Below are 24,441 nucleotides of genomic sequence, written 5' to 3'. Positions count from 1 at the left end.
GAGAATGGAACAAAATAATGCACTCTCTTATTGAGATTCTCGGATTCAGGAAAATGTTTAGCATGAATATGGTGAGTGAATTTACAGAATGTCGACCAGAGTAGAATCTGTTTACTTTCAGTGACATTAATGTGAGTGCAGTCAGATGTGACGGTGTAACAGACTTTATTCAGCAGATACTGGGGATGCAACATAGCAGCAATACAGAACAGTCACTGGTGTTCAGGCTTGGAGGCTGCAGGGGGATCGGGGGGGCACAAAGTCTCCTCTCACATAGTCAGCTCCTGTGAGAAACAGGAAATATACTTGCATTAGAAACCCAGAAAAGGTAAAGTAGTACAACATGAAATTAACTCAATAAATTAAATTAACAAGAACATATACTTATGCATACCTTTGGCTGAACAAGTAACATTACTTCAAGAGGTGACTCCCAGACATTTTCTGTCATGCCTTTTACTGTACCTTGGACGCCTGCACCCCCACCCTATGCATCTTCCCATTTCCAATAAATACGTCACATAATTTTTATAAACCATTAATATTAATAATGTGAAAAACAAATGTGACTACTGAACACAAAATAAATAACACAAAAGTTACAAGTTTGACTTCTTCAATGCAAACAAAAGACTTCTGCAACAGACAGGAAGTCCTACATAAGACAAGTTGGGCTTTGTCCTATTTGACAGTTTTATTTGTTGAGCATTAGTTGTTTTTCTTTAGTTGCCCATTCAAATACTACATGTACAGTAGTGTTCAGAATAATAGTAGTGCTATGTGACTAAAACGATTAATCCAGTTTTTGAGTATATTTCGTATTGTTACATGGGAAACAAGGTACCAGTAGATTCAGTAGATTCTCACAAATCCAACAAGACCAAGCATTCATAATATGCACACTCTTAAGGCTATGAAATTGGGCTATTAGTAGAAAAGGGGGTGTTCACAACAATAGTAGCATCTGCTGTTGACACTACAAACTCAAAACTATTATGTTCAAACTGCTTTTTTAGCAATCCTGTGAATCACTAAACTAGTATTTAGTTGTATTACCACAGTTTTTCATGATTTCTTCACATCTGTGAGGCATTAATTTTGTTGGTTTGGAACCAAGATTTTGCTCATTTACTAGTGTGCTTGGGGTCATTGTCTTGTTGAAACACCCATTTCAAGGGCATGTCCTCTTCAGCATAAGGCAACATGACCTCTTCAAGTATTCTGACATATCCAAACTGATCCATGATACCTGGTTTGCGATATATAGGCCCAACACCATAGTAGGAGAAACATGCCCATATCATGATGCTTGCACGACCATGCTTCACTGTCTTTACTGTGAACTGTGGCTTGAATTCAGAGTTTGGGGGTCGTCTCACAAACTGTATGCGGCCCTTGGACCCAAAAAGAACAATTTTACTCTCATCAGTCCACAAAATATTCCTCCATTTCTCTTTAGGCCAGTTGATGTGTTCTTTGGCAAATTGTAACCTCTTCTGCACGTCTTTTATTTAACAGAGGGACTTTGCCGGGGATTCTTGCAAATAAATTAGCTTCACACAGGCATCTTCTAACTGTCACAGCATTTACATGTAACTCCAGACTGTCTTTGATCATTCTGGAGCTGATCAAGAGGTGAGCCTTTGCCATTCTGGTTATTCTTCTATCCATTTTGATGGTTGTTTTCGTTTTCTTCCACACGTCTCTGTTTTTTTTTTTTGTCCATTTTAAAGCATTGGAGATTATTGTAGATGAACAGCCTATAATTTTTTGCACCTGCGTATAGGTTTTCCCCTCTCCAATCAACTTTTTAATCAAACTACGCTGTTCTTCTGAACAATGTCTTGAACGTCCGATTTTCCTCAGGCTTTCAAAGAGAAAAGCATGTTCAACAGGTGCTGGCTTCATCCTTAAATAGGGGACACCTGATTCACACCTGTTTGTTCCACAAAATTGACAAACTCACTGACTGAATGCCACACTACTATTATTGTGAACAGCCCCTTTTCTACTTTTTTTTACTAATAGTGTTGTGTGTTGGGGGGTGTGGCTGGATGTTTTGGTGTTCTTTTCTTTTCTTTGCTCTTCAGGTGGCATGGAAACTGATTTGTCTGTGGAGAAGGTGCTGGCTGAAGAGTCCTCACCCTCATCAACATCATGTGTAGCACCTGTGACGGGTGCTCACATGCAACCTTAAAGACTTTCAGCTGAAGCAGATAATTGGATGGCGTTCTGCATTTAAGTCATGTGTGATTCAAGCAGAACTGCCGGGAACTCGGGGACGCTGAGGACCGTGCCTGTGTTTGACACATCGAGCCCGTGAAGCAAGGAAGGGTGAGGACACATGCTGTCAGCACACATTAAAGGTAATTAAGTGTTTGACTAATTGTTGATAGTAACTTGGTGTTTTGTTACACAGTATACTTGAATTGTGATGAGAATTGTGCAGCTCGCTTCTCACTGCTGTGGCATGCGGATAAGTGATCCTCCACCTGTTGTGAGAAGCTGCTCATTTGCATAAAGTTAAAAAAGATACAGACCTGAATGTGTTGCTGATAGCGTGTGTCTTTTGAAAGATATTGTTGTAACTGCTGACTTACCTCACCTCTTCTTTGCTTCACAGAGTCAGTTTGTCGTGTCCACCTGGGGGGTGTTTGGCGGTGGTAGTGGGTCCAGGAGCGCCGGGCTTTGATCCTTGCGGGCGCTGGAGAGCGTACCAACAGTCACTCCACCAGAAGGACGCTATATTTGTTTTTACACTTTTTATGCACAGCGGGTGTAATAAATATATTGTTTTTGGTACCGCTTTTCTGGTTATTTGTAGCGCTGGGTTCTGTCTGACGCAGGTCCGCTCCTCAACCCGCGCCGACACATAACAAATAGCCCAATTTCATAGCCTTAAAAGTGTGCATATCATGAATGCTTGGTCTTGTTGGATTTGTGAGAATCTACTGAATCTACTGGTACCTTGTTTCCCATGTAACAATAAGAAATTTACTCAAAACCTGGATTAATCTTTTTAGCCACACAGCACTACTATTATTCTGAACACTACTGTACATTCTTTTAACTAATCTGGTTCTGCTGATGGTCTTGAAGCATCTCAGCCTTGACTAATGTGGCTACATAATAAATTGAATTTAGCTGTCGTTTAAAAATTTCAACAGCTGTTAAAAAACACTAGTGGAATCTTCTAAGGCTTTTTTATTTTATTTTAGAAATATATGTTGGTTTTAATGAAGTGTGGTTGTTTACATTTTTCAACTGATCTTATGATCAGAGGTGCACATAACTGGTACTCATCATGCTTGTGTGTGCTAAAACTAATTGATACACAGCAGAGAGCACACAGAGGGGAAACACTTTTCCTACAATCTGTCATTGCTTTTCTCCTATATGATGTGCTTCCCTTGTGTTTTAAGCTGCAAATCATTTATTTTTAGCACGTACAAGCACCATGAGCACCAGTTATGTGCATACCTGCTTATGATGTTAAATTGCTGGATGTTATATTGTGCTTTAAATGATTTGGGTGAAAGTGGTTGAAGTAAATGTATTGTTTAGATTATCTTCACATTATTATTATTATTATTATTATTATTATTATTATCATCTCAGATGTTTATGAACAAAAGCTGTTTTGTTTCACTCCAACTTTTCCTAATGACGTTAAGGTCACTTAACTGTCACTTAACTGTATTATTATTCATTTATTTTACTGCAAACAGCTCCTGCAGAAACCTCTTTATTAGTTGTTGCTGCCATCTAGCGGGCAGAACACAGAATTGATGGAATGTTTAGGTGTGACGGAGCAGCAACGTTCTGCAGGACTCCGCCCACAGACTCCGCCCACTGACTTCACTGATTTGCACTAAAGGAAGGTGTTACCTGATGATGTGATCAAATGGAGTGAAAACCTGCAGACGGTGGACTCATAAAGTTAAACGCCGGGGTTGTCCATCGTTGCTGTGGTTGCTCGGTGACTTGTCCTTTGCTCTCTGTTTGTCCTCTAACTTCCAGACCATGTGCTCCCTACGCTCGCTGCCTGTGACTCACTATTACTGCTCACACCTGCTCTTCTTTCACTCCCTCCTTTCTCACCATGATGGCGTTCACAATGTCGTTCTTGTTATGCTTCAGCGCTCGGACGGCCTTGGCTCGAGACACATTGGCCTGAGCCATTACAAGCTCGATGTCCCTCTGCTCCAGACTCCCCTCGTCCACCTGGCACACACACACACACACAAAGTCAAAGTGACACAAAGATCGGTGTGAGCTGACAGCGCTCACGCCATCGTCAGCGAGTACCTCCTCCTCATCCTCGTCCTCCTCTTCTTCACTCTCCTCCTTGATGGTGAGGCTTGGAGGGACAGGTGGAGCTAAAGGAGACGAGGTCATAGGCACCTTAAATTTCTCTGCAGCCGCTTTGTGGGCCTGCTGAGAAAGATCCTCAATCTAACAGCAGAGGAGAACAACAAAAAACAAATCATTTCATGAGTAAGTAAAGAAAGAATAAATGACAGAACAGAGAAATAAAGGACATAAAAAGAGAAACCACCAGCCAGATAAGACAGAAAGAAAAATTAAAATAAGAGGAGACAAAAAGGAAAAATGACTATTGGAATAAAAGAAAGCATTAACAATAAATAAAGAGAGGTGTCACAAAATAAAATGACAAAAAGAAAAAAAAATGTTTACAGAAGAAAAGACATTAACAAAAAATAGATGATACATACGTTACGAAAAGTAAAAATACTGACAAGCAGAAAAGAGTACCAAAAAGAAAAAAGTGACAGCAGTGACAATCAATAGTTTCAAAAAGAAAAAAAATGTTTACAAAAGAAACGAAACACATTAAAAATATTAACAAACAGAAAAGAGTGACAAAAAAGATAAAGCAACAAAAAGAAAACAAGTGGTTAAAAGAAGAGACAAAAAGATAATTCAAATTAACTTGGGGGAAAATACAACAGTGATAACAGTGACAATACAACAGTTTAAAAGACACGAAAAGCAAAAAGAAAAAGTTACAAAGGAAAATAAACTTTCAAAACAAAGGAAAAAGAAAACGAAAAAGTGACAAGAAAGAAAAACACATTATAGAAAAGTGACAAAAAACTAAATGGATAAAAAGAAAAGAGAAACAAAAATGAGAAACAAGGAAAAAAAAAAAAAAGAAAGTGAAAACAGCGGGGAAAACAACATAAATACAAAAAGGAAAGAAAATGACATAATGAAAAACAGTGGAATAGAAAAAACTAAAAATTTACCAAAAAAAGTTCCACAAAGAAAAGAGACAAAAAGAAAGCTCAGTGGGAAAAAGAAAAGTGTGACAAAAAGAAAACGGTGTAAAAAAAAAGACGACAAAACAGGACAGAATGAAAGAAAAGTAGTAAAAAGAGATAAAAATAAATGACAAAACAGACAGGTAGAAAAAACAAAACACATGCAGACTAGATAGATAGATAGATAGAGACAGAGAGGAGAGCTGACCTTGGCCTCTCCAAACACAATGTAAATGTCTGATGCAGGACTTTTGAAGACATCTGGCCTGCTGATGACAAAAAGGATGCTCTTGGACTTCCTGATAGTGATCCTGGTCACACCATGGACCGACTTCAGACCCAGTTTAGACATGGCCTACATACAGCAGCACAGAAAGTGACACTGATTAAAATAGAATGAATGTGGTGCCATGGAAACTGGAATAATAGCCTTGAAGGGAAGCGGACTTTAATAAGGTTTAATATTATCTTGGTCCACTTTGTTCTTTACACAGCAAGTGGTCTGACCTTACGGGCCTTCTTCTCACTGCGGCTTTGTTTTGGCCTGTTCACTCCATCATCTGCAGGTGAGATAGACTAAAGGAAAACAAAACATACATACATATATATACATATACACACACAATTATGGAATCACTCAACATTAAGGAAAAATTATGGATTAACTTTGGAGTTAGCAAAATGCCTTCTAGAACGAAAGTCTTCAGGTTCCGTAGTTACATCAGCAACAGTATCCAGTGATTATATGAAGGGAAAATCTTCTAAGTCAAGCTACGACATACAGTCACTCATGAGTCTGCAGTAGTGATCCTCATGGGATGACTCAAATGAAACTGCTGTTACTTGTAGTTTGTACAGTATTTCTGAAGTAAATATTGGTTAAAAAAAAAAAAGTCTAAAATGAGTCTGCCAATAAAAGAGAGTGCTTCCAAAACTCAACGACCTATTGAATTTGATTAACTGAAAGGAAACATGGCTCCAACAAGAGGATCAATTAAAGCAATGGACACATTATAAAACTCACACAAAACTGAAATCCAACTTTCAGCATAGAAGACCTGTGACCACAAACCTTTATCAAGCCAGGCAGCCAAAGATCAACAAACCAAGTAGTCACTTTTGCACCAATGTTAGACAAAATCTAGACAAAAATGTCCCTAATTCATACAGAAATTGTTTTTAGTCCTAGTCCCTGTTTGATAATACTCAAAAATTTCCTGACATGGTTGATGAAGACTGGAATATTTTCTACTTCTATATTTCTATCTCCGTTTTATTATTGAAAAAATTAATAAAATCATCAACAGAGCAATTTTAACATAGCTTGGTGGCTAAATTTCACCGCAGTGTAAACAGCAAACTAGGCTTATGCTTGCTATTACGAGCGAAGTGACACGCAGCGGCACAACGCTCATAATATTAAAGTTTAAAGTGGGAGCTGTGTCTGCATTCACAGCATTACACCAGACCTGTTCATGGTGGGCGTTGGGCTCCACCAGGGCGGCCCCCTTTTCACCAGTCCTGGTGGTGATGTTCATAGATGGGATTTTAAGGTGCAGTCAGGGACCGGAGGGTATCCAGTTTGGTAACCTCAGAGGCGCATCTCTGCTTTTTGTAGATGATGTGGTTCTGTTTGTTTCCTCAGGCAGTGATCTCTGATGCCCACTGAGCAAGTTGTGATGCGAATGGGATGAGAATCAGCACCTCCAAATCTGAGACTATGGTCCTCTGTCTGAAAAGGGTGGATTGTCCCCTCTGGGTCAGGGAAGTGTTATTGCCCCAAGTGGAAGAGTTAAAGTATCTCGAGGTCTTGTTCACAAGTGGGGGTATGTTGGAGTGTGAGATCAATATACAGATTGGGTGGCGTTTGATGTTTTATGGATGCTGTTCCAGACCATTGTGGTGAAGAAGGAACTGGGCCAGAAAGTGAAGCTCTCAATTTACCAGTTGATTTACACTCCAATCTTCAGCTATGGTCATGAACTTTGTGTAATGACTGAAAGAATAAGATCATGGATACAAGTGGTGGAAATGAGATTCCTCCTTTGGGTATCTGGGCTTACACTCCTGTACAGGGTGAGAAGCTCAATTATCAAGGAGAATCTCGGAGAAGAGCCTTCTTTGAATTGAAAGCGCCAGCTCAGGTGGTTTGGGCATCTGGTGAGCATGTCTCTGGTTGTCTCTCTAGGAAAGTCTTCCAGGCACATCTAAATGGGGCACCCAGGACATGCTTTAGGGATTTTATTCCCCAGATGGCTTGGGAATGTCTCAGGATTTCACAGGAAGAGTTACAGGACTTGGCTGAGGGTAGGGAAGTGTGGGATGTGCTGCTTGGTCTGCTCCTACTCCGACCCATACCCAGATAATCGGCAGACAATGAATGAGTTAAAAACTGAAAATTCAACCACATTCAACTTTAAAAGGAAGGGGATTAAAAACTGAATTTGTATAATATGACCCCTGAAAGAACTTCATGTCATGTTGCTTTACTGTGTATTGTGCAATTTGTGGTGTTGTGCCAGACCTCTTGCTGTGCCAGTGTGGAACATAATCTGCAAACAAAACTGGCCAAATTCTGTCAATCTAAGAATGGTTTGATTGATTTGGATGTCTTAGTACTGTGATATTGTGTTACAAATAGATAAGTAAAGGACGACATACTACATATACACGGGACATCAAAGAAGCCATACCTTTTTGTCATGTCAACATATCACAATAACTTTTATATGTATTTGGCATCAAGATGTCATCTTTGCCCCCCCCCCCAAATTATTTCATTATGATGGCAAGATCCCAAGCATACTTTTATATATATATAATTGTTGGGAAGTAATGTACTTATGATCCTAAGACTCAGCTGTTGTTTCCTAAAAATAGCCTGACTACACTCACCTGTGTGTCTGTGGGTCTCAGTGGTTCCGGTTCTTCCAGCTCGGGCACTGAACCGTCACTGTCAGACTCATTACAAGAGGCCACTATAGAACCTGCACATACAAGTTAAAATCAAGAGACAAGTATTACATCCTTATTGCTATGGTAACTAATCATCACCAGAGAAATAAAGTACAGTTTAGTGGGTTTACTTTATGACTTATTTTGACAAGAATATTAATTTTTAAATCCAACTGCTCATTTAAGCAACATCCAAACATTTGAATATTCTCGAGAAAACAAACAGTGGTGGCCACCTAGATACTGTAAATTAAAAAACTGCACGTAACTTCAACCACATGTGCTTCTAATTTCCATCTTGCATGTAAGAATATGTAGTAATAAGTCCTGTATCAGCCCTGAGACCCATTGCTTATGAGCGACCTACTCACAGTCAGTGCTGTAATGTAACAAAGTAGAAATACTTTGTTACTGTATTTAAGTAGAATTTTGACGTATCTGTACTTTACTTCGTTATTTATATTTCTGATGACTTTCGCTTTTACTCCACTACATTTCATGAATAAAATGTATACTTTTACTCTGATACATTTCCCTTAGGGCCCCTTCACATATATAACGAAGTTGGGCGAAATAAGCAGAAGAAGAGTGAAAAAAAATGAATTGGCAAACCGGACAGGCATGAAAGATCCCGTGGCAACAATTTTGTGCACGCTGGTACCCATTTGTAGCTGGGTGAACTGGGACAATGCAGATGATGTGTCTTCTCAAAAGACACAGAGAATAAACCTGAAGCACAAACCTGGAATCGAACCCTGGTCTACAGGTTAGTAGTCCGGCTTTATGGACATGCACTTTGTACTAATATCTGCATAGTCTATATTGAAACTTTTGAACTCAAGAACTTGCAAGATATGGAGGGTTGGAGCTGCATCGCGGTTGCGTGAGAACTGGGGAACGTCCTGTTTTAGTGCATGTCAGTGCTCATGCCGTCTGTTTCATTGGGACTGACTAATCTTCACCCCCTAGTTGTCTTTCAGGCATCTATCTTTGTGAACACTAGACTGTATATGGATGTTTAACTGCAAAAGTTTCTGTCACTGCATGTTCTGACAATTCCACTGTTCACTTCCTTTTTTTAAAAAAAAAGTGTTGTGACTAATGGCATGTGTTACAGACGTTTAATCCGGGAGCCAGGCATCCTTCCTGTATTTGTGTGATAAAATAATTTTGACAGACTACACAGACCTCAGTCTTACCCTGCAGACCAACTTCAGTCTTACACGTGTTATAAAATGTAGATATTTCAGGAAAAAAATGGCATAAAACAAAATGTGTTTGTTCTATTTGAAAAGAAAATAACAAATCAAGGTTTCATGTGGAATCAACCAAACATTATTTACACCCGAACCTAGAGCACTAACCACTACACTACTCAAATGGTTAGAGGAGAGACTAGCCTAAAATAGAAGGAAATGTTACATTTGATGTCTGTGAACTGTTCCACTTATGATTTATTGCATTTGCAGGAAGTGTGGTTATGTCCCAGGGTAAAGTTCCATTAAACAGACTATTAATCACAGCATAAAGATAAATGGATCAGTACAATAAAGGAGTTATTTTCTTTCATGAAAATGGCTGAAAAACTGCTGTTAACTCTGACAGTGTGAAAGGAAAAGATATTTTTCAGAGTGTACTGATTGTGGGATGAATACCATAATCTAAATTAAACAAACCATCATTTCCATACTCACCTCTGTATCTGTCTTGTGTGCTCCTTGTATGTTCTTGCCTGGTTTGTATGTGCGGCTGAATGTTTAGATTAAGTTGAGACTGTGAGTAGGACTGAGAATGGAGAGGGGGAACAGATTCAGGAACAGATGTTGCACTCGTGGCCCCAGATCCAGTAGATGATGTCTCCTGGGTTGGTTGGGACAAGCTAACCGGGGCTGAAGGTGAAGATGGGCGGGAAGAAACAGTTCTGACAGGTGTAGAAGAAGTAGCGTGAGAGAGAGCATCTACTTGTAGGTTTTCAGGCCGAGGAAACTGAGAAACACAGGGTTGACATGTTGTAGGGGTACTAGCGCAGAAGGTAGGGGTGGTGTGGCAGAGTGAAAAATGTGTCTGGGCTAGTGGGAGGACAGGTTGGGACTCCTGCACGGGTGTGGGAAGATCATCTTCTGGCTCCGGTGAGGCACACGGGAGAGGGGACGAGGAGGAAATGGGAGACGAGGAAGAAGAAAGTCGTGTCCGAGAGTATAGCATGGTGTCCGGGGTAGGTGAGGTGCCCCTCCTCTTTATGTTGTCATTAATGTCTACTTCAGTTTGTTTCTGATCATTAGCAATGCCCAGTAATTCTTGGTTTCTTGGTGCACAAACACTGTTATCTGCCTTATTGATGGTTGACTCACAATATCCATAAATAGTAGGACTGCCATCAGTGCCATCAGCACTGTTATCCTTTTGCAATTGTGGATCAGAGTCTTTGTCTTTCCCTGATGTCCTCTGTTGGCAATTTGAAGAGACAACATTGATGCTGAGCTTCAGGTCTGTTTTAGGTCTCGAGCTGTCTACGGTCACTTTCGACAGTCCATCAGCGGTGGTACTTAAAGGAACAGAAACTTTCTTTGGAGCATTGAGAGATTCCGGACTAGAGTCCTCATGTGTCTGAGAAGACTTATGCTTGTTCTGTTTTGCTCTCCTCCTTTTCTTAGCAGCAAGAGGTTTATCAGTGGATGTGTCCCCTTCTGGAGTGCAGCATATAGGCAGTTCACTGTCCTTCTGTGTAGGAGAGGTTTTAGTTTCGTTTTCATTTTCAGTGTCTTTCTCTTCACATCTTCCTTTCTGTTTCTCATCTGCTAGTTCTTCCCCTGAGCTAGAAACATCACACTGCTCTAATCGGCCCAAGGCATCGTTAGTCTTTGGTGTGTCCTTCACGGTGCTGTCTTCATCTTGTCTTTGGCCTTCAGACTGTGGCTCCACCATCTCTGGTTTGGAATGAGAAGCCGTATGCTGCGCCTTTTCTTGATAAACCTCACTTGATTGAGAATCATCCATTTTACATTTCGGAATAAAGGAACCAAATGATCCTTGTGGCAGAAAAAATGTCTCATTTCTGTCAAGAGCGACTGATGTAATCTGGCATCTTGAGTCAGTATAATCTAGTGGACTAGGCTTTAGGTTGGTTGCAGCTGTGTCCAAATGAGTTTCATCTAACAGTGTTGAGGTGCTCAAGGGACATTCAGCTGACAGTGTTGCCTGTTTCATTGAGCCGTCCATTGGTTCTTGATCTTTTTCAGGGACTGTGTCTGAAATTTGTGGTGGTAACTCTTCAAGTGGAATATTGGATATAGACCTTCTAACATTTACACTCTGGGGTCGCACCTCCTCTGACAAAGCATTCAAATTTCCACTCATGGCTACTTCTAGAGAGTCAAAAGCAGACTCACTGTTGGAGTTTTTCCAAATGTCTTGCATTTGTGTTTCCATGTTATCACCATCATTGTCTGGCTTGAGATTACTGACATCCTCCTCTGGAAGTCGGAAGCTTCCATCCTCTCCTCCTCCTGCTTCTGATATCTCCTCAATGGAATTCCAGTTGGCCAAGTTGGACTCAGATATTGCTTCTCCAAGTAATTCTGCTTCTGCTGTCGTGTCCCCCTTCCCACACACACTGCTGTTGTCTTCCTCATTAAGTACAGAACCAAAAACATCATCATAATTCTTGTAAATGTCACTGGTGACAGTGCGTGTGCTTTGGCCCTCTCTGTTGCTCACTAGCAGACTCTCGCCTTCTAAATCAAACCTCTTTCCCACAGAGAGGGAAAGAGACTCCCCTGCTCGCCAGACACTAAACTCACCCATGGATTCTAATCCAAAACCTAACCCCATCCCACCATCATTCCATGCCCCTGGACCAAGAACAAACTCTCTGCTCAGGTCTGTTTCTGAGTTTTCTCTTTTGGGTGAGATGGCAAGGGGTGAGTATGGTGATCCAACAGCACCTAGCACCCCCTCCTCTGTGCCAAGAGTATTTTCCCTCAGGTTCTCCTGGGCATAGTCACCAGGGCAGTACTCAGGTGTCAGGGATAGGTTGTCAGTGAGGTCAGAGGTGATTTCTGAAGTGGCAGAAACAGGGATGTTACTTGGGTTAGGACTAAGGTCTTTTGGGGAAGTAGGGCAGGAAAGAAGAAGAACACCTTTATTCAGATCATTAGTAGTTGTGATCATCCCCATATTAAAAGAAAGACCAGCATTTTCAGTATTTCTGTCTCCTGAGGCATTCTGATTATGCTCCTTATCAGGCTCCTGGTGAAAACCAGACCAACTTTTGGCCTCTGCCCCTCCAACTTTAGCAGAATCATCAAAGATAGGTATAGATAAAATAGGTCTGACTGTTTCTTCAGTCCGGTGATTTACTGAACGATAATGATGGGGCTTGATGAGCAATTTGAAAGAATCTTTTTCTGGCTCATGTACGGATTCCTTTCTTCCATGATCATACCTTTCTTTCACATCTACATCTTTCTGGTGAGTGTTTTCTTCAACAATTCCTGGTTTAATTTCTTCTAAAACAACCAAGTTATCAATGTCTTTTGTCTCCCCAGTGGCATTGCTAAAGGTAGTAGAAGGATCAGCAGTGTGGATTTCACTTGTGGGACATACTGCAGCATGAATACCCAGGGGAGCAGTAGGAGCATTGAAATCAGGGTTATCTTTAGGGTGGCCAGGAGGGTTTGACAAGCCAGAGATATCTATCCTACTTGTCGGCCCAACTTCTAGTTGGCCAGAAACAGATTCTGCAAAACAGGGCACTTCTTGGTCATCTATTGGTTTATCTGACCTGAGTTGAATGCCCAAAGGTCCTGCTTGTTCTGTCTGACTGCCAGATTGTAAAAGGTCTGACTGGAGTTCAGAGATATCAGGTGCACCAACAGCTTCAAGTTCTACATGGCTGCCTTTAGGTAAAGCGGCACTGACTTCAGAAGGACTTGGTGTTTGGGGGTGATCTGTGCTCAAGTGCATGTCCAAATGTTGTGTTTGATCTATTCCAAGGGGAGGCCCCTGGTCAGATTCTGTACGGATTTCAGCAAGCGTAGGTGCATCCACCTGTGTGGGTTCTAGTGCCTGCGCATGTCTCTCAGTGCTGTACAGACGCTCATCTTCATCACCATTATAGGAGGCAGATTCTAGTGAGTCATCTGTGTCATCTTCAAAACAGAAGGACTCATCCAAACCCTCATTGATGGATGTGTCTGAAAGTGAATGAAGGAAGGATGCAGAGCTGTCTTCATCTGTGAGATCCTCCACTGTGTTGCTATCACAGTCCTCATCATCCTCTTCCTGCTCTTCTTCTTCTATTACTTGAACTTCTACCTTAGTTTCCTTACCAGCAACTTCGATACCACCTTCGTCATCAGCATAAGCATTGTCAACATCGCCATCACCATCACCGTCAAAATCATCATCATCATCGTCGATATCATCATCATCATCATCTTCGACATCTGCTTCTTCCTCTCCTGCCGCATAAGCGTCAACATCCTTGCCGTCGTTTTCATTGTTTGCCTCCCTTTCTTTCTCATCTTCTTCCTCTGCAGGGAACAGGGTAATGTCCATTGAATCTGCCTTAAAGATGAGACTGGTGTGGAGAGGAAAGGAAATTAGAGAGGCTGGGATCATTCTTTCTTCCTCTGGAATATCATCAACACAGGTTCCCTGGGAGAAAACAAAAGAACCTTGACCGAGCCTGTCAAATGCTCCACGACAGAATATATCCATGGGGGTGATGGGTGAATCAGGGCCTAGGCTAGTTGATGCCATGGACAAGTTGTCAATGTCAGGAGTCAAGGAGGTTGAGGCTAGCTCTGAGTGGTCGTCTATCTGTCCATAATGTTCCTCTGGTACACATGCCCCCAACTGCAGATTTAGGCCTGATTGAATGGGTCTCGAGCACTCCAGACTCCCTTCAATTGCCTCTTCCATTGTGTAGAGTGAGCTTTCAGATCCCCCTCCATCCTCCTGTGAGTCACTGCTCCGGCTGCTACTGCTCCTAAGAGAGGACACGTCCTCAGTCACCCAATGAGGACGACAACTTTCTCTGGAAAGTTTGATTTCTTCTCTGTTAAGAACCTCTTCCTTCTCTAAGATCGCTCTTTCTGTAACCCCCATCTGTGAACTCATAACACAATCTTCCTCAGTCACGCAGAAGTCTTCTGGTTTCACCTCCTCTTGTTCTGCACCTCCTCGTCCCTTTTCCTCTGCAACCTCATCGCCAATTTCTGATAAGGAGCCCACAAAGCATGCTGGAGCCTCCTGTGCTTCATCTATGAGGAGCAAATTGGGAGAAGTAGAGGGAGAAGTCGAGGAAGTGTAAGAGGAGGTCCAGCTCCCTCCCTCTGCTGTGATATAAGAGCCAGATGGAGAGGTGAGTGGGGAACAAAGATCCTCACTGTCTGATGGAGAGCCTAGGTAGGCTGGAGAGCCAGGATATGAATGATGCTTAAGGTGCGAGGAGCAGGAAGCCATCTTGATTGGGGTGGAAGGGGCAGTGTAGTAGAGGTCAGGGTCAAGAGATGTGGGCACACCTACTCGTAGTGGGTCAACAGCACAGGCTGGCTCTGAAAAGGACAACTCCACTGGACAGGGAAGCTCAGGCAAAGACAGGGAAGGCACTTCATCATGAGAGTCAGTTTGACCCTCATCCTGGTTGTCCATCAAGACTTTTTCATTGGTGACTGGCTGTTGAGGGAAGGAAGAGCAGACAGGCATGTCAAAAGGAGAAGGGACTCTATTCGGTGACTGTCCAGTGTCTTTTTGTGTACCCTGTTGTTTCTGAAGGGTTTGGACTGTGGTTCCTTGCTTGTTGTTTTCCGTTTGGATCTCTGCAGCATGTGACTGAGACTCTGAAAAGCCTGAGCTTGAAGGTGCTGTCATCGTTTGACCACTCAGCTCAACCAGGGTTTTTTCTTTCTGGATATCTGTTTTGAGCAGTGTCTCCTCTCCCATCACCACCCTTGTGTCAATGGTTTGTGGCTCCTTATAGTCACTCTCCACTTCTGAACCAGTCAGGACCTGGAAATATAAAACATGTGTGTAAAAAGGTGACATAAAAAGGCAGACTACTACATTATACATCTAATACTGACACATGTAACACAAACCTTGATTCTTTCCATTTTTAGAGGGACATGACGGCCACAAGGTCCATGACCGCCTAATTTTCCAGAGAGTCTGGGTGAGCTGTTTCGGTAGTCAGACCCTTCGGGTTGAGGTCTTGGAGTAGCAGAATTGCTGGATGTTGCATGAAATAATCGTGGTCCAAACGGAGAAGTGCATGTTGGGAGCAGCTTCTGAGGCGTACTGGGAGAAGGGGTAGATCCACTATCATTAGGGGAGGAGCCACTGTCACTCGGCGTGGAGTCAGTAGATGGGTGTCTGGTTATGTCTAAAAGCAAGAAAATGGAAACGGAATAATATATCAAAGCAGAATCCATTTATTTAAGAAAACAGAAAAAAAGGGAATAAAGGAATATATTTCAAACAAGAACACAGAATTAACTCAGTACCACGACAACAGGGGAAAAGACAAAGGCTACATTATATTTAGTCTTTTTTGTTGTTTGTTTGTTTTTACCCTGATTATGATTTCATCTGAACTTTACTTTTTTTGCTCCTACACAGACATTGAGTATGGTAACTAACAATGTTACCAAACTATGAGTCAGTAAGTAGTTTGAACAAATATCTCCCAGCTGGACATGCTGCTTTGACCGTGCTGGTGGATGTGGAGAAAAAACAGTCGCAGATGCTGAAGATCGATACACAGGATACTAATTATGAAGAAACAGATTGGAACATTATTGATCCACCAAATGCTCTTTCTTGTACTTCACCTCTTCTCATTTTTTTTTTTCTTTATATCAAGCCCAAACATACCTCTACTTTTTGATATTGATCAGCTACTGTTTATAAACTCATCATTGACATGAATGTCATGGCAGCATTGGGCTTTTCAGTGAGTTAGTTTAACTGTCCTTTTTCTAGTCTAGAATGATTGTAACAGAGGTGGGACAAAGTCACTGTCAAGTCATTCTCAAGTCATCAATCTGCAAGTCCCAAGTCAAGTCTCAAGTCAGCTTGCAAACAATTGGTGGTCATTATGACTTGAGACTTGACTTGGGACTTGCTGTTTCATGACTTGAGAGTGACTTGATGATGACTTCGTCCCACCTCTGGATTGTAATATACAACTTTAACTGCAGAAGAAAAATCAAGTATTTGGTGCACAAGTTGTGATTTATTTTGGGTTTTCTGAAATCACATCTAGACCATAAATATGTATACAGCACACTTACTACTTGGTTGAAAGTTTCACCGTAACCGAAGACTTGTGGTGACCAACACGTTTCTGGCAGAGTTCTGGTTGGATATTTGACCATGCTTTGAGGCAGAATAAGAAGTTTTTAGTTAAAATTATAGGATTCCCAGCACAAACAAAACTTTAAAGCACAGTCCAGATATTTTCAATAGGACTGAGGAGATGACTTTGAGAAGGCCATTCTGAAAGTTTAATGTTAGTCTACTTTATTCAATCCACCATCAACTTTGATATGTGTTTGGGGTCACTGTCCTGTGCACCCAATAGTGTGTACGTTTGAACAGTTTAGCTGATGGCTTGAGGTTTTGCTAAACAATTCTGAGGTAATCCTCCTTTTTCATTATTGTGTCCACTTTGTGCAATACACTAATTCTACTCACAGAAAAACAGCCCCAGAGTGTGATGCGATCACCACTATGCATAATAGCTGGTTCAGGGTTCTTGTGGTTGACTGCCTCACCTTTAGTCCTCCAAATGTACCTCTATTCAAGCTACTCAATCTTTGGCCAAACTGACCTGCATTGGTAGAAGTAAAATCTTGACCCTGTGATTATTTCAGAAAACCCAAAATAAATGATCAGTTAATCAGTCAATTTATTTCAAACACAAGGTTCATGGCAGTAATAAAATAATATAAAGAATAAACAAAATCAAGTAACATAAAGTAAACAATCAACAACTATGTACATTCAACAGCCACTTTATTAGGCACACCTGTTCAATTGCCTGTCAACACAAATGGCTAATCACTCAATCACACGGCAGCAACTCAATGCATTTAGGCATCCAGACATGGTGAAGGCGACTTGCTGAAGTTCAAACCGAGTATTGGAGTGGGGAAGAAAGGGGATTTAAGTGACTTTGAACTAGTTGTTGGTTCCAGACGGGCTGGTCTGAGTATTTCAGACACTGCTGATCTACTGGGATTTTCTCACAAAATCATCTCTAGAGTTCACACAGAATGGTCCAAAAAAGAGAGGATCTCTAGTGAGCAGCAATTGTGTGGACGAAAATGCCTTTTTAATGTCAAACGCCAGAGGAAAATAGGCAGACTGATTGAATGGACAACTGCATGATGCTGTTGATGCTATCATGTCAATATGGACCAACATCTCTGAGGAATGTGTCCAACGCTTTGTTAAATGTATGCCACAAAGAATTAAGACAGTTCTGAAGGCAAAAGGGGGCCCAACCCGGTACTAGCAAGGTGTACCTAATAAAGTGGGTGGTGAGTGTATATACTAAGAAATAAAAGATCATAAAAAGATAGCAATCCTGCTATTTAAACAAACACAGTGACCGGCCACTAGCACTTCAGTTGGTCAACAAGAATAAAAACCTAAGACCTAAAACATAAAAAAAAAAAACTGCAATATAAATATATATAGAAAATCTTATGCCAGAGTGATCCAGCTGGAATTAACAACACTTTCCATAAATGCATTTTTGCTCTTTACTCATCTGGTTTTAAAAGAATACACATTCTATCTCATCATTTTACCAATAGATGGTACTAAGAAATTAACAAACATTTCACTCGCAGTTGATCTTTTAGTAATTGATAATAATCTACGCAGTGAAATTATTGTAAGCAATTCTGACCTTATTCATAACAGAAATGTGGAACCAAAGAGGAGCACAACATATTGAAGTACAATATGACCTGAACAACATACACTTAAGATCATAGGTGCACATGAAATTTCCTGAGTAAAAAATTTGTTTGGGCATAAATTTTCCTTAACTGCCTCATACAATCGCTATTCATAAATCCACCAGCTTCTAGCCATACACCAAGGTGTTTAGCTTTTGTTACAAACTGTAATTGGTTACCAGATAACAGAAGAGCAGAATCCAATATTTTGACCCCTTATGGCTTAAAGACAATATCATGTAGACTAAATTCTTCACATACCGATAACAGTTATTGCATAGCAGAACTTGACAAACTTAACAAAGATCTGCTTAAAAAAATGATTAAAATTATGTGTCTACCACATTATTTTGTAGATTATTATTATTATTATTAAAAATGCATACTCCTACAATGTACAATAATTCTGTCTCAGAAAAACAACAGTTCAAAGAAGTCAATGAAAATCCAATATTGCCATGACATTCATGTTCATGATGCATGTAAACTTCTAACCACATCTAATGGTAGAAGCAAAAGTGTCCTCTCTCCTGTGCACATCTCATGCTCTCATTTCATACTTTGCCCTGCTGCCATTCCATATCTCACTCCTTCAAAACTGTCCCTATTTTCCGTCTCGTCTTTTCTTCCTACTTTTTTGTTATGTTTCTGCCTCCTCCACAAAACGGTTCTTTTGTTCCTAGAGATAAGGTATGCCTACTTTGCTCCTCCTCACTCACCGCTCCCCTGCCCTTGCTGTGGTGGAGGGTGCAGGCGTCAGCACTAAATAGGCCTGCCTGGTCACTGCCCCAATAATATGCTGTGTTCCTGCGTGTGCTGAGTCATGTCTTTGCGATTAAAACCTGCTACAAAGCAGACAGATGCTTAAGAGTCAATCCGTGCAGAGGAAAGTGTGGCTATAGGAAGGAAACTGGACAGCGCCATTGTTTCAACTTGCAAACCGTAATGAGTAATTGTGCACAGCTGAAGAAAAAAATCCTACTAAAACACAAGCTAACCTTTTAACAACCTTAGTCATATTAAACCACTGCTAGCAATTAAGCCTCTGACTGTTCACCTTTAATAGTTGCATCATAATAGACAATTTGTGGCCAAGATTCAACACGTAATGTACATTGTGGACATAATTCACCATACTGAGTGTGTTTCCTGATTGATGTGTGGTAACAGACAGAGCCTTCTCTGTGCATTTGGGGTTGTTCTCCTCCTCAGTAGCCCCTCTGATCTATAGAGTCTGCCAGGGGTCAGTTCTTGGCCCTTAATTGTTTTCCCTCTGTATGCTACCCCTGAGGTCAATTTTTAGGAAGCCTGATATTCCTTTTCACTGCTTCGCTGATGATGTTCAGATATTTGAATTTGATCTGTTGAATGTCCCTTCTAAAGATTATCTTCAGGCTGTGCTTAACTGCATGAATGACATTACAACATGGATGAACTTAAACTCCTTACAATTAAATGAAAACAAAACAGAGGTTGTCCTGTTCGGCCACCCTGACCTGGTTCAGGTCCTTGCCAGCTTCCTCGGCCCACTAGCACCTTACATAGGATCCTACGCTAGGAATCTTGGTGTGATTATTGATGATGCACTTAAATTAGATAAACAAGTTAGCTCAGTGGTCAAATCTAGCTTTTTTCAGCTGAGGCTTCAATCCAAAGTTAAATCTATCTAAGCCAGAAATATCTTCAAAAAGTGATTCATACTTTTATTACATCTTACTTAGATAATTGTAATTCCTTGTATGCTGGCATTGACCAGTCACAGCTTAACCACCTACATCTTGTGCAGAATTCAGCAGCTCATCTCCTATCTGGGACAAAGAAGCATGAGCACATAATTCTGGTGCTCTCTTCCCTTCACTGGCTTCTGGTTAGGTACAGGCTTGATTTTAAGATTCTTTTATTTGTTTTTAAGTCTCTAAATGGGCTGGCCTGGAAAACTTGTCTGACCTTATTAGGTTTCACCAGCCCTCCAGAGCCCTTAGGTCGGTGAATCAGATGCTTCTGGACGTTCCTCAATCCTTCTTAAAAACTAGAGATCAAGCCTTTTGCAGCTCCCGCTTTGTGGAACAAGCTACCTTCCACGGTGTAGACTGCAAATAGCCTTTCCACTTTTAAAATGCTTCTCAAGTCTGACTTGTTCACCTTGGCCTTTGACTAAATAAAACCACTTTTATTGGGTTTTATTCCACTGTATTACTGTTGTTGTTTTTACTGTAAAGCACTTTGGGAAGCCATTGGCTGTGTAAATGTGCTATATAAAGCTGACATTGACAAATAAATATACGAGCCACTGGCCTTTCGCAAACAAAAATATGCAATTAATTACCCAACACAGATTACCTAGGTTTGTTAGCCTTAGCTAGCTTGGTAACTTCAAGATAGGTGGGCGTGTTCAGGCTATATTCCATCCACCCAGATCATGCCAGTCTTGCCCACGCTCCACCCCTTTACCCATTCCAGGGTTAGCTGGGAGTTATAGGTGTTATTAGGCACTTTCAATGGAAACATCTCAAATCAACTCAAGTTTCAAATCTGCTCTTAACAAAACCTGTGGGTAATGTTACAGAGGGTTGTCCATTATTTTTATGGTGTTTTTTCCGATGTAGACTGCGGGCACACTTGCAAGATCCTCACTCATCCACAATGCCTCAATGCCTCAATGCATCAAAACCAGTTCAGTTCTAGGATGCCAGCCATCAAGACAGGTGACATCCAGAAGATAAATCTTCCATTCAAACAGATGCACACGATGATTCCATATATGTCCACTTCACTTCTATACTCCTTAACATGGAGCTTGCTGTATGAGTACCATGCAAGCTGGTCAAACTGGAGTTTTGTTACAGAGGCTGCAACACTGGCCGATCAGCCCCAAAGGAAACCTGTATCATGTGCCTTTCTTTATATTGCACTACAACATGATAATACAGTCTTTTTTTAGGTTGTAATGTACTTGCTGTTGGAGTAAAATAGCAAAAACTTCCAGTGGATCATGCATTTATAGGCATCGAGGTAACGGGTCAAGTGTGTCGGATTTTTAATCGAAGTCATGTGCAGTATTTCTCAAAACTGTAATTTTGTAATGTGCAAAAATCTTGATTCACAATAACAGCATTAAAATCAACATCTGACCAACCGCTAACACTGTCACCATGCACAACTCTACATTTTTTCCACCGTAATTTGGTGGCAGCCACGTGAGCAATAACTGCCAGGCCTGCGACGGAGTGATGTGTTTGTGACGCTGCAGCTTTAGCGTTGCTCCAGCGTTCGGCCATGCTGCTGTGCTGTGTCACGGTCCTGCTGAAGCTGGGGGAAGGGAGGAGCCACACTATCCTTACAGGATCCAAACTGCTGGTGAGATATAGATGCGGACGAACAGTGGGGGTAAAAAAGGATGGGAGGGCCGGGGTTAGACTAGCTGGCGGGAGGGGTGGTGATGAAGATGGGGGCTGGGCACTGGAAAGAATGCAGTTGCACAAAGGTTTTTAAAGGAGTTATTAGCTCAGGAGTTGGGGGGCTGGAGGAGACACCATGCAGTTTGAGACTAACATGCAGCTCAGTTATTGCTTTACTCAGGCTGCACATACGCACAGATGAGATTAAAAATGACTCCACATGGGAACCTGAGTGCCCTACATCTCTCACATGCTTGCTAATTTAGCCTTCATCTTCAATGATCCCTTCACCTCATCACCGCTTCTGCCTCCCCAACAGCCCCCGGAGGACCTACCTGGTCCGGGGAGCCCCGTCTCCTCGGCCTCCTGCTCGTGATGCTTGTCGTTGGGCACAGATCTGTGAGTGCTCTCCCCTGGCATGCTTCTCCCTGGCTCTCCTTGGCTCTGACGCAACAACAAACCACACAGCCGGAACAGACAAGGTGAACAGAGAGCCGGAGGAGGATGGAGGAGGAAGAGGGTGGTGGTGGTGATAGAGGGGGAGACCTGAATGCTCAGCAACACTCAGATCTTCCCTGCAGCACGTGTGTGTGTGTGTGTCTGAGACAAATGCGAATCTGAGTCTGTGCTGCAGCAGTGATGCTGCTCTGGTGTGTGTGTGTGTGTGTGTGTACTTAGAGCCTCATGATTCAGTTCATCTGAAGATGTGTGTGTCTGTATGTATGTGCAGAAAGTGAGAAAGCTGCAGTATTCTCTCCTGATGCACAATTCCTGCTTCCCTCCCTCCCCTCCCACTTTTGTCACAGCCAAGCAGTGACTGGATCTGTGGAAATGATGTCAGCAAATTTCCACTTTTCTCTCAGTGCTGCCCTCAACCTTGATGGAAAAGACAAGTACTGCAAAAACAAGGTGAAGGTGAAAAAAAAAAAAAATCAAGCAAAAGGGATGGAATGCCTAATTTTAACTGGTAACAAAACATTCCAAATGAAAACAAAGTGAGTTTGTACAAATACTGCTGTTTTTATTTTGTATTTTCACTGTATGTTGACTGAATTCCCTGGATGTAAACTTTGTGTACTATACACTTGTAAAGTTCTTTTGTCCATGGTTTGAATCATGAGGGTACTGGGCAGAGGTGGGAGTAAGTCACCATCAAGTCACTCTCAAGTCATGAATCAGCAAGTCTCAAGTCACAATGACCACCAAGTGTTTGACAGCTGACTTGAGACTTGACTTGGGACTTGCAGATTGATGACTTGAGAATGACTTGACAGTGATTTACTCCCACCTCTGCTCGTTAGTGTCCAAGTATTTAACCATACAGTGAGACAGGAAGCACCAGGATTCTAAAGACTTGGACCTTGATTCTCTGGCAATGACATCACCACATCGCCATCATGACTCTATAAACTTTTCCCTGTCCCTGACTTGGGACTTGCTGATTCATGACTTGAGAGTGACTTGATGGTGACTTACTCCCACCTCTGGTACTAGGGACATCTGCCCCCCCAAGTAAGATGTAGAGCAAACCTTTTTTTTTAAAATGTGGGGAAGGAACACTCATATAGTAACCTGTTGTCAGTAGGAACCAGGTTTTTACCTTTGAGCACTTCTCACGAGATCTGTGCAGATTTTGACACTGGAAAAAAAAACAATGTAATTTCATCTGCTTTTGTACTATTTTGTTTTTTTTGTTTTGTATTTAGGAAAAAATACAGCTCAATACCTTACGTGTATGTGTAAACCACCAAAGTCTCTCATTCTGTCTATAGCACATTCAATGTTCATAAATATTGAAATATTTATCAAAGTAGACCCTCATTTATTTCTTTTATGATTATTGGGGTGAGGGGTTGACTTAAATATAATACAGAACATGATGTAATGCGTGTGCTGTCACAATTTTTTTCAGCTACAGAAATGTGCAGGTGCCATTATCTGTCAATTTTTACTTTTTGATCAGCATTTGATTGTGGACTTACTAAGGCAAACAGACCAGCCAAGCTGAGGACCTGGAGCCCTGATACATGTGTAATTAGACCGTTGAGAAAATCCACTGATCACGTCATACATCGAGAACAGGTAATGAGGTTTCTCAAGGCTGCTAGTGTACATCCACTTACAATCAATTGCTCAAAGTTTCTTTTTTGTTTGTTTTTTAAATTTGGTGCTGAAACCTATCATATCCAGTCAATATAAACCAAAATGAAAAAAAATGACAGCAAACATGAACACAGTGGTATTCAACAACAGTGGACTCATCTCTGTGCTTGTTCTGTTAGACCTCAGTGCTGCTTTTGATACTGTTGACCATAAAATTTTATTACAGAGATTAGAGCATGCCATAGGTATTAAAGGCACTGCGCTGCGGTGGTTTGAATCATATTTATCTAATAGATTACAATTTGTTCATGTAAATGAGGAATCTTCTTCACAGACTAAGGTTAATTATGGATTCCACAAGGTGCTTACATTTTCATTGTTACGCAGATGATACCCAGCTTTATCTATCCATGAAGCCAGAGGACACACACCAATTAGCTAAACTGCAGGATTGTCTTACAGACATAAAGACATGGATGACCTCTAATTTCCTGCTTTTAAACTCAGATAAAAATGAAGTTATTGTACTTGGCCCCACAAATCTTAGAAACATGGTGTCTAACCAGATCCTTACTCTGGATGGCATTACCCTGACCTCTAGTAATACTGTGAGAAATCTTGGAGTCATTTTTGATCAGGATATGTCATTCAAAGCGCATATTAAACAAATATGTAGGACTGCTTTTTTGCATTTACGCAATATCTCTAAAATTAGAGATAAATTCA

The 24,441-nt window shown here is 41.3% G+C and overlaps 2 protein-coding genes across 2 annotated transcripts; both read right to left on the bottom strand.

Annotated features, from left to right (window-relative positions):
• Positions 1-148: 148 nt before the first annotated feature.
• Positions 149-12,759, bottom strand: LOC117514449 (NAC-alpha domain-containing protein 1-like). Its single transcript, XM_034174918.1, has 8 exons — positions 10,642-12,759; positions 9,935-10,590; positions 8,181-8,272; positions 5,793-5,861; positions 5,494-5,640; positions 4,309-4,455; positions 4,102-4,224; positions 149-284 (listed from the first exon to the last, which is right to left on the bottom strand). The coding sequence occupies exons 1-8, from the start codon at positions 12,414-12,416 to the stop codon at positions 270-272; spliced, it is 3,024 nt and encodes a 1,007-aa protein (XP_034030809.1). The 5' UTR covers positions 12,417-12,759; the 3' UTR covers positions 149-269.
• Positions 12,583-22,417, bottom strand: LOC117513483. The gene is made up of 4 exons (XM_034173661.1): positions 21,948-22,417; positions 15,344-15,627; positions 12,685-15,254; positions 12,583-12,598 (listed from the first exon to the last, which is right to left on the bottom strand). Exons 1-4 carry the CDS (start codon positions 22,030-22,032, stop codon positions 12,583-12,585), a joined length of 2,955 nt encoding a protein of 984 aa, XP_034029552.1. The 5' UTR covers positions 22,033-22,417.
• Positions 22,418-24,441: the final 2,024 nt, after the last annotated feature.

Source organism: Thalassophryne amazonica, chromosome 7 (genome assembly GCF_902500255.1).
Source record: "Thalassophryne amazonica chromosome 7, fThaAma1.1, whole genome shotgun sequence".
NCBI classification, from domain to species: Eukaryota; Metazoa; Chordata; class Actinopteri; order Batrachoidiformes; family Batrachoididae; genus Thalassophryne; species Thalassophryne amazonica.
The sequence above is the reverse complement of the archived record's forward strand: the minus strand, read 5'-3'. Positions and strand labels throughout refer to the sequence as shown.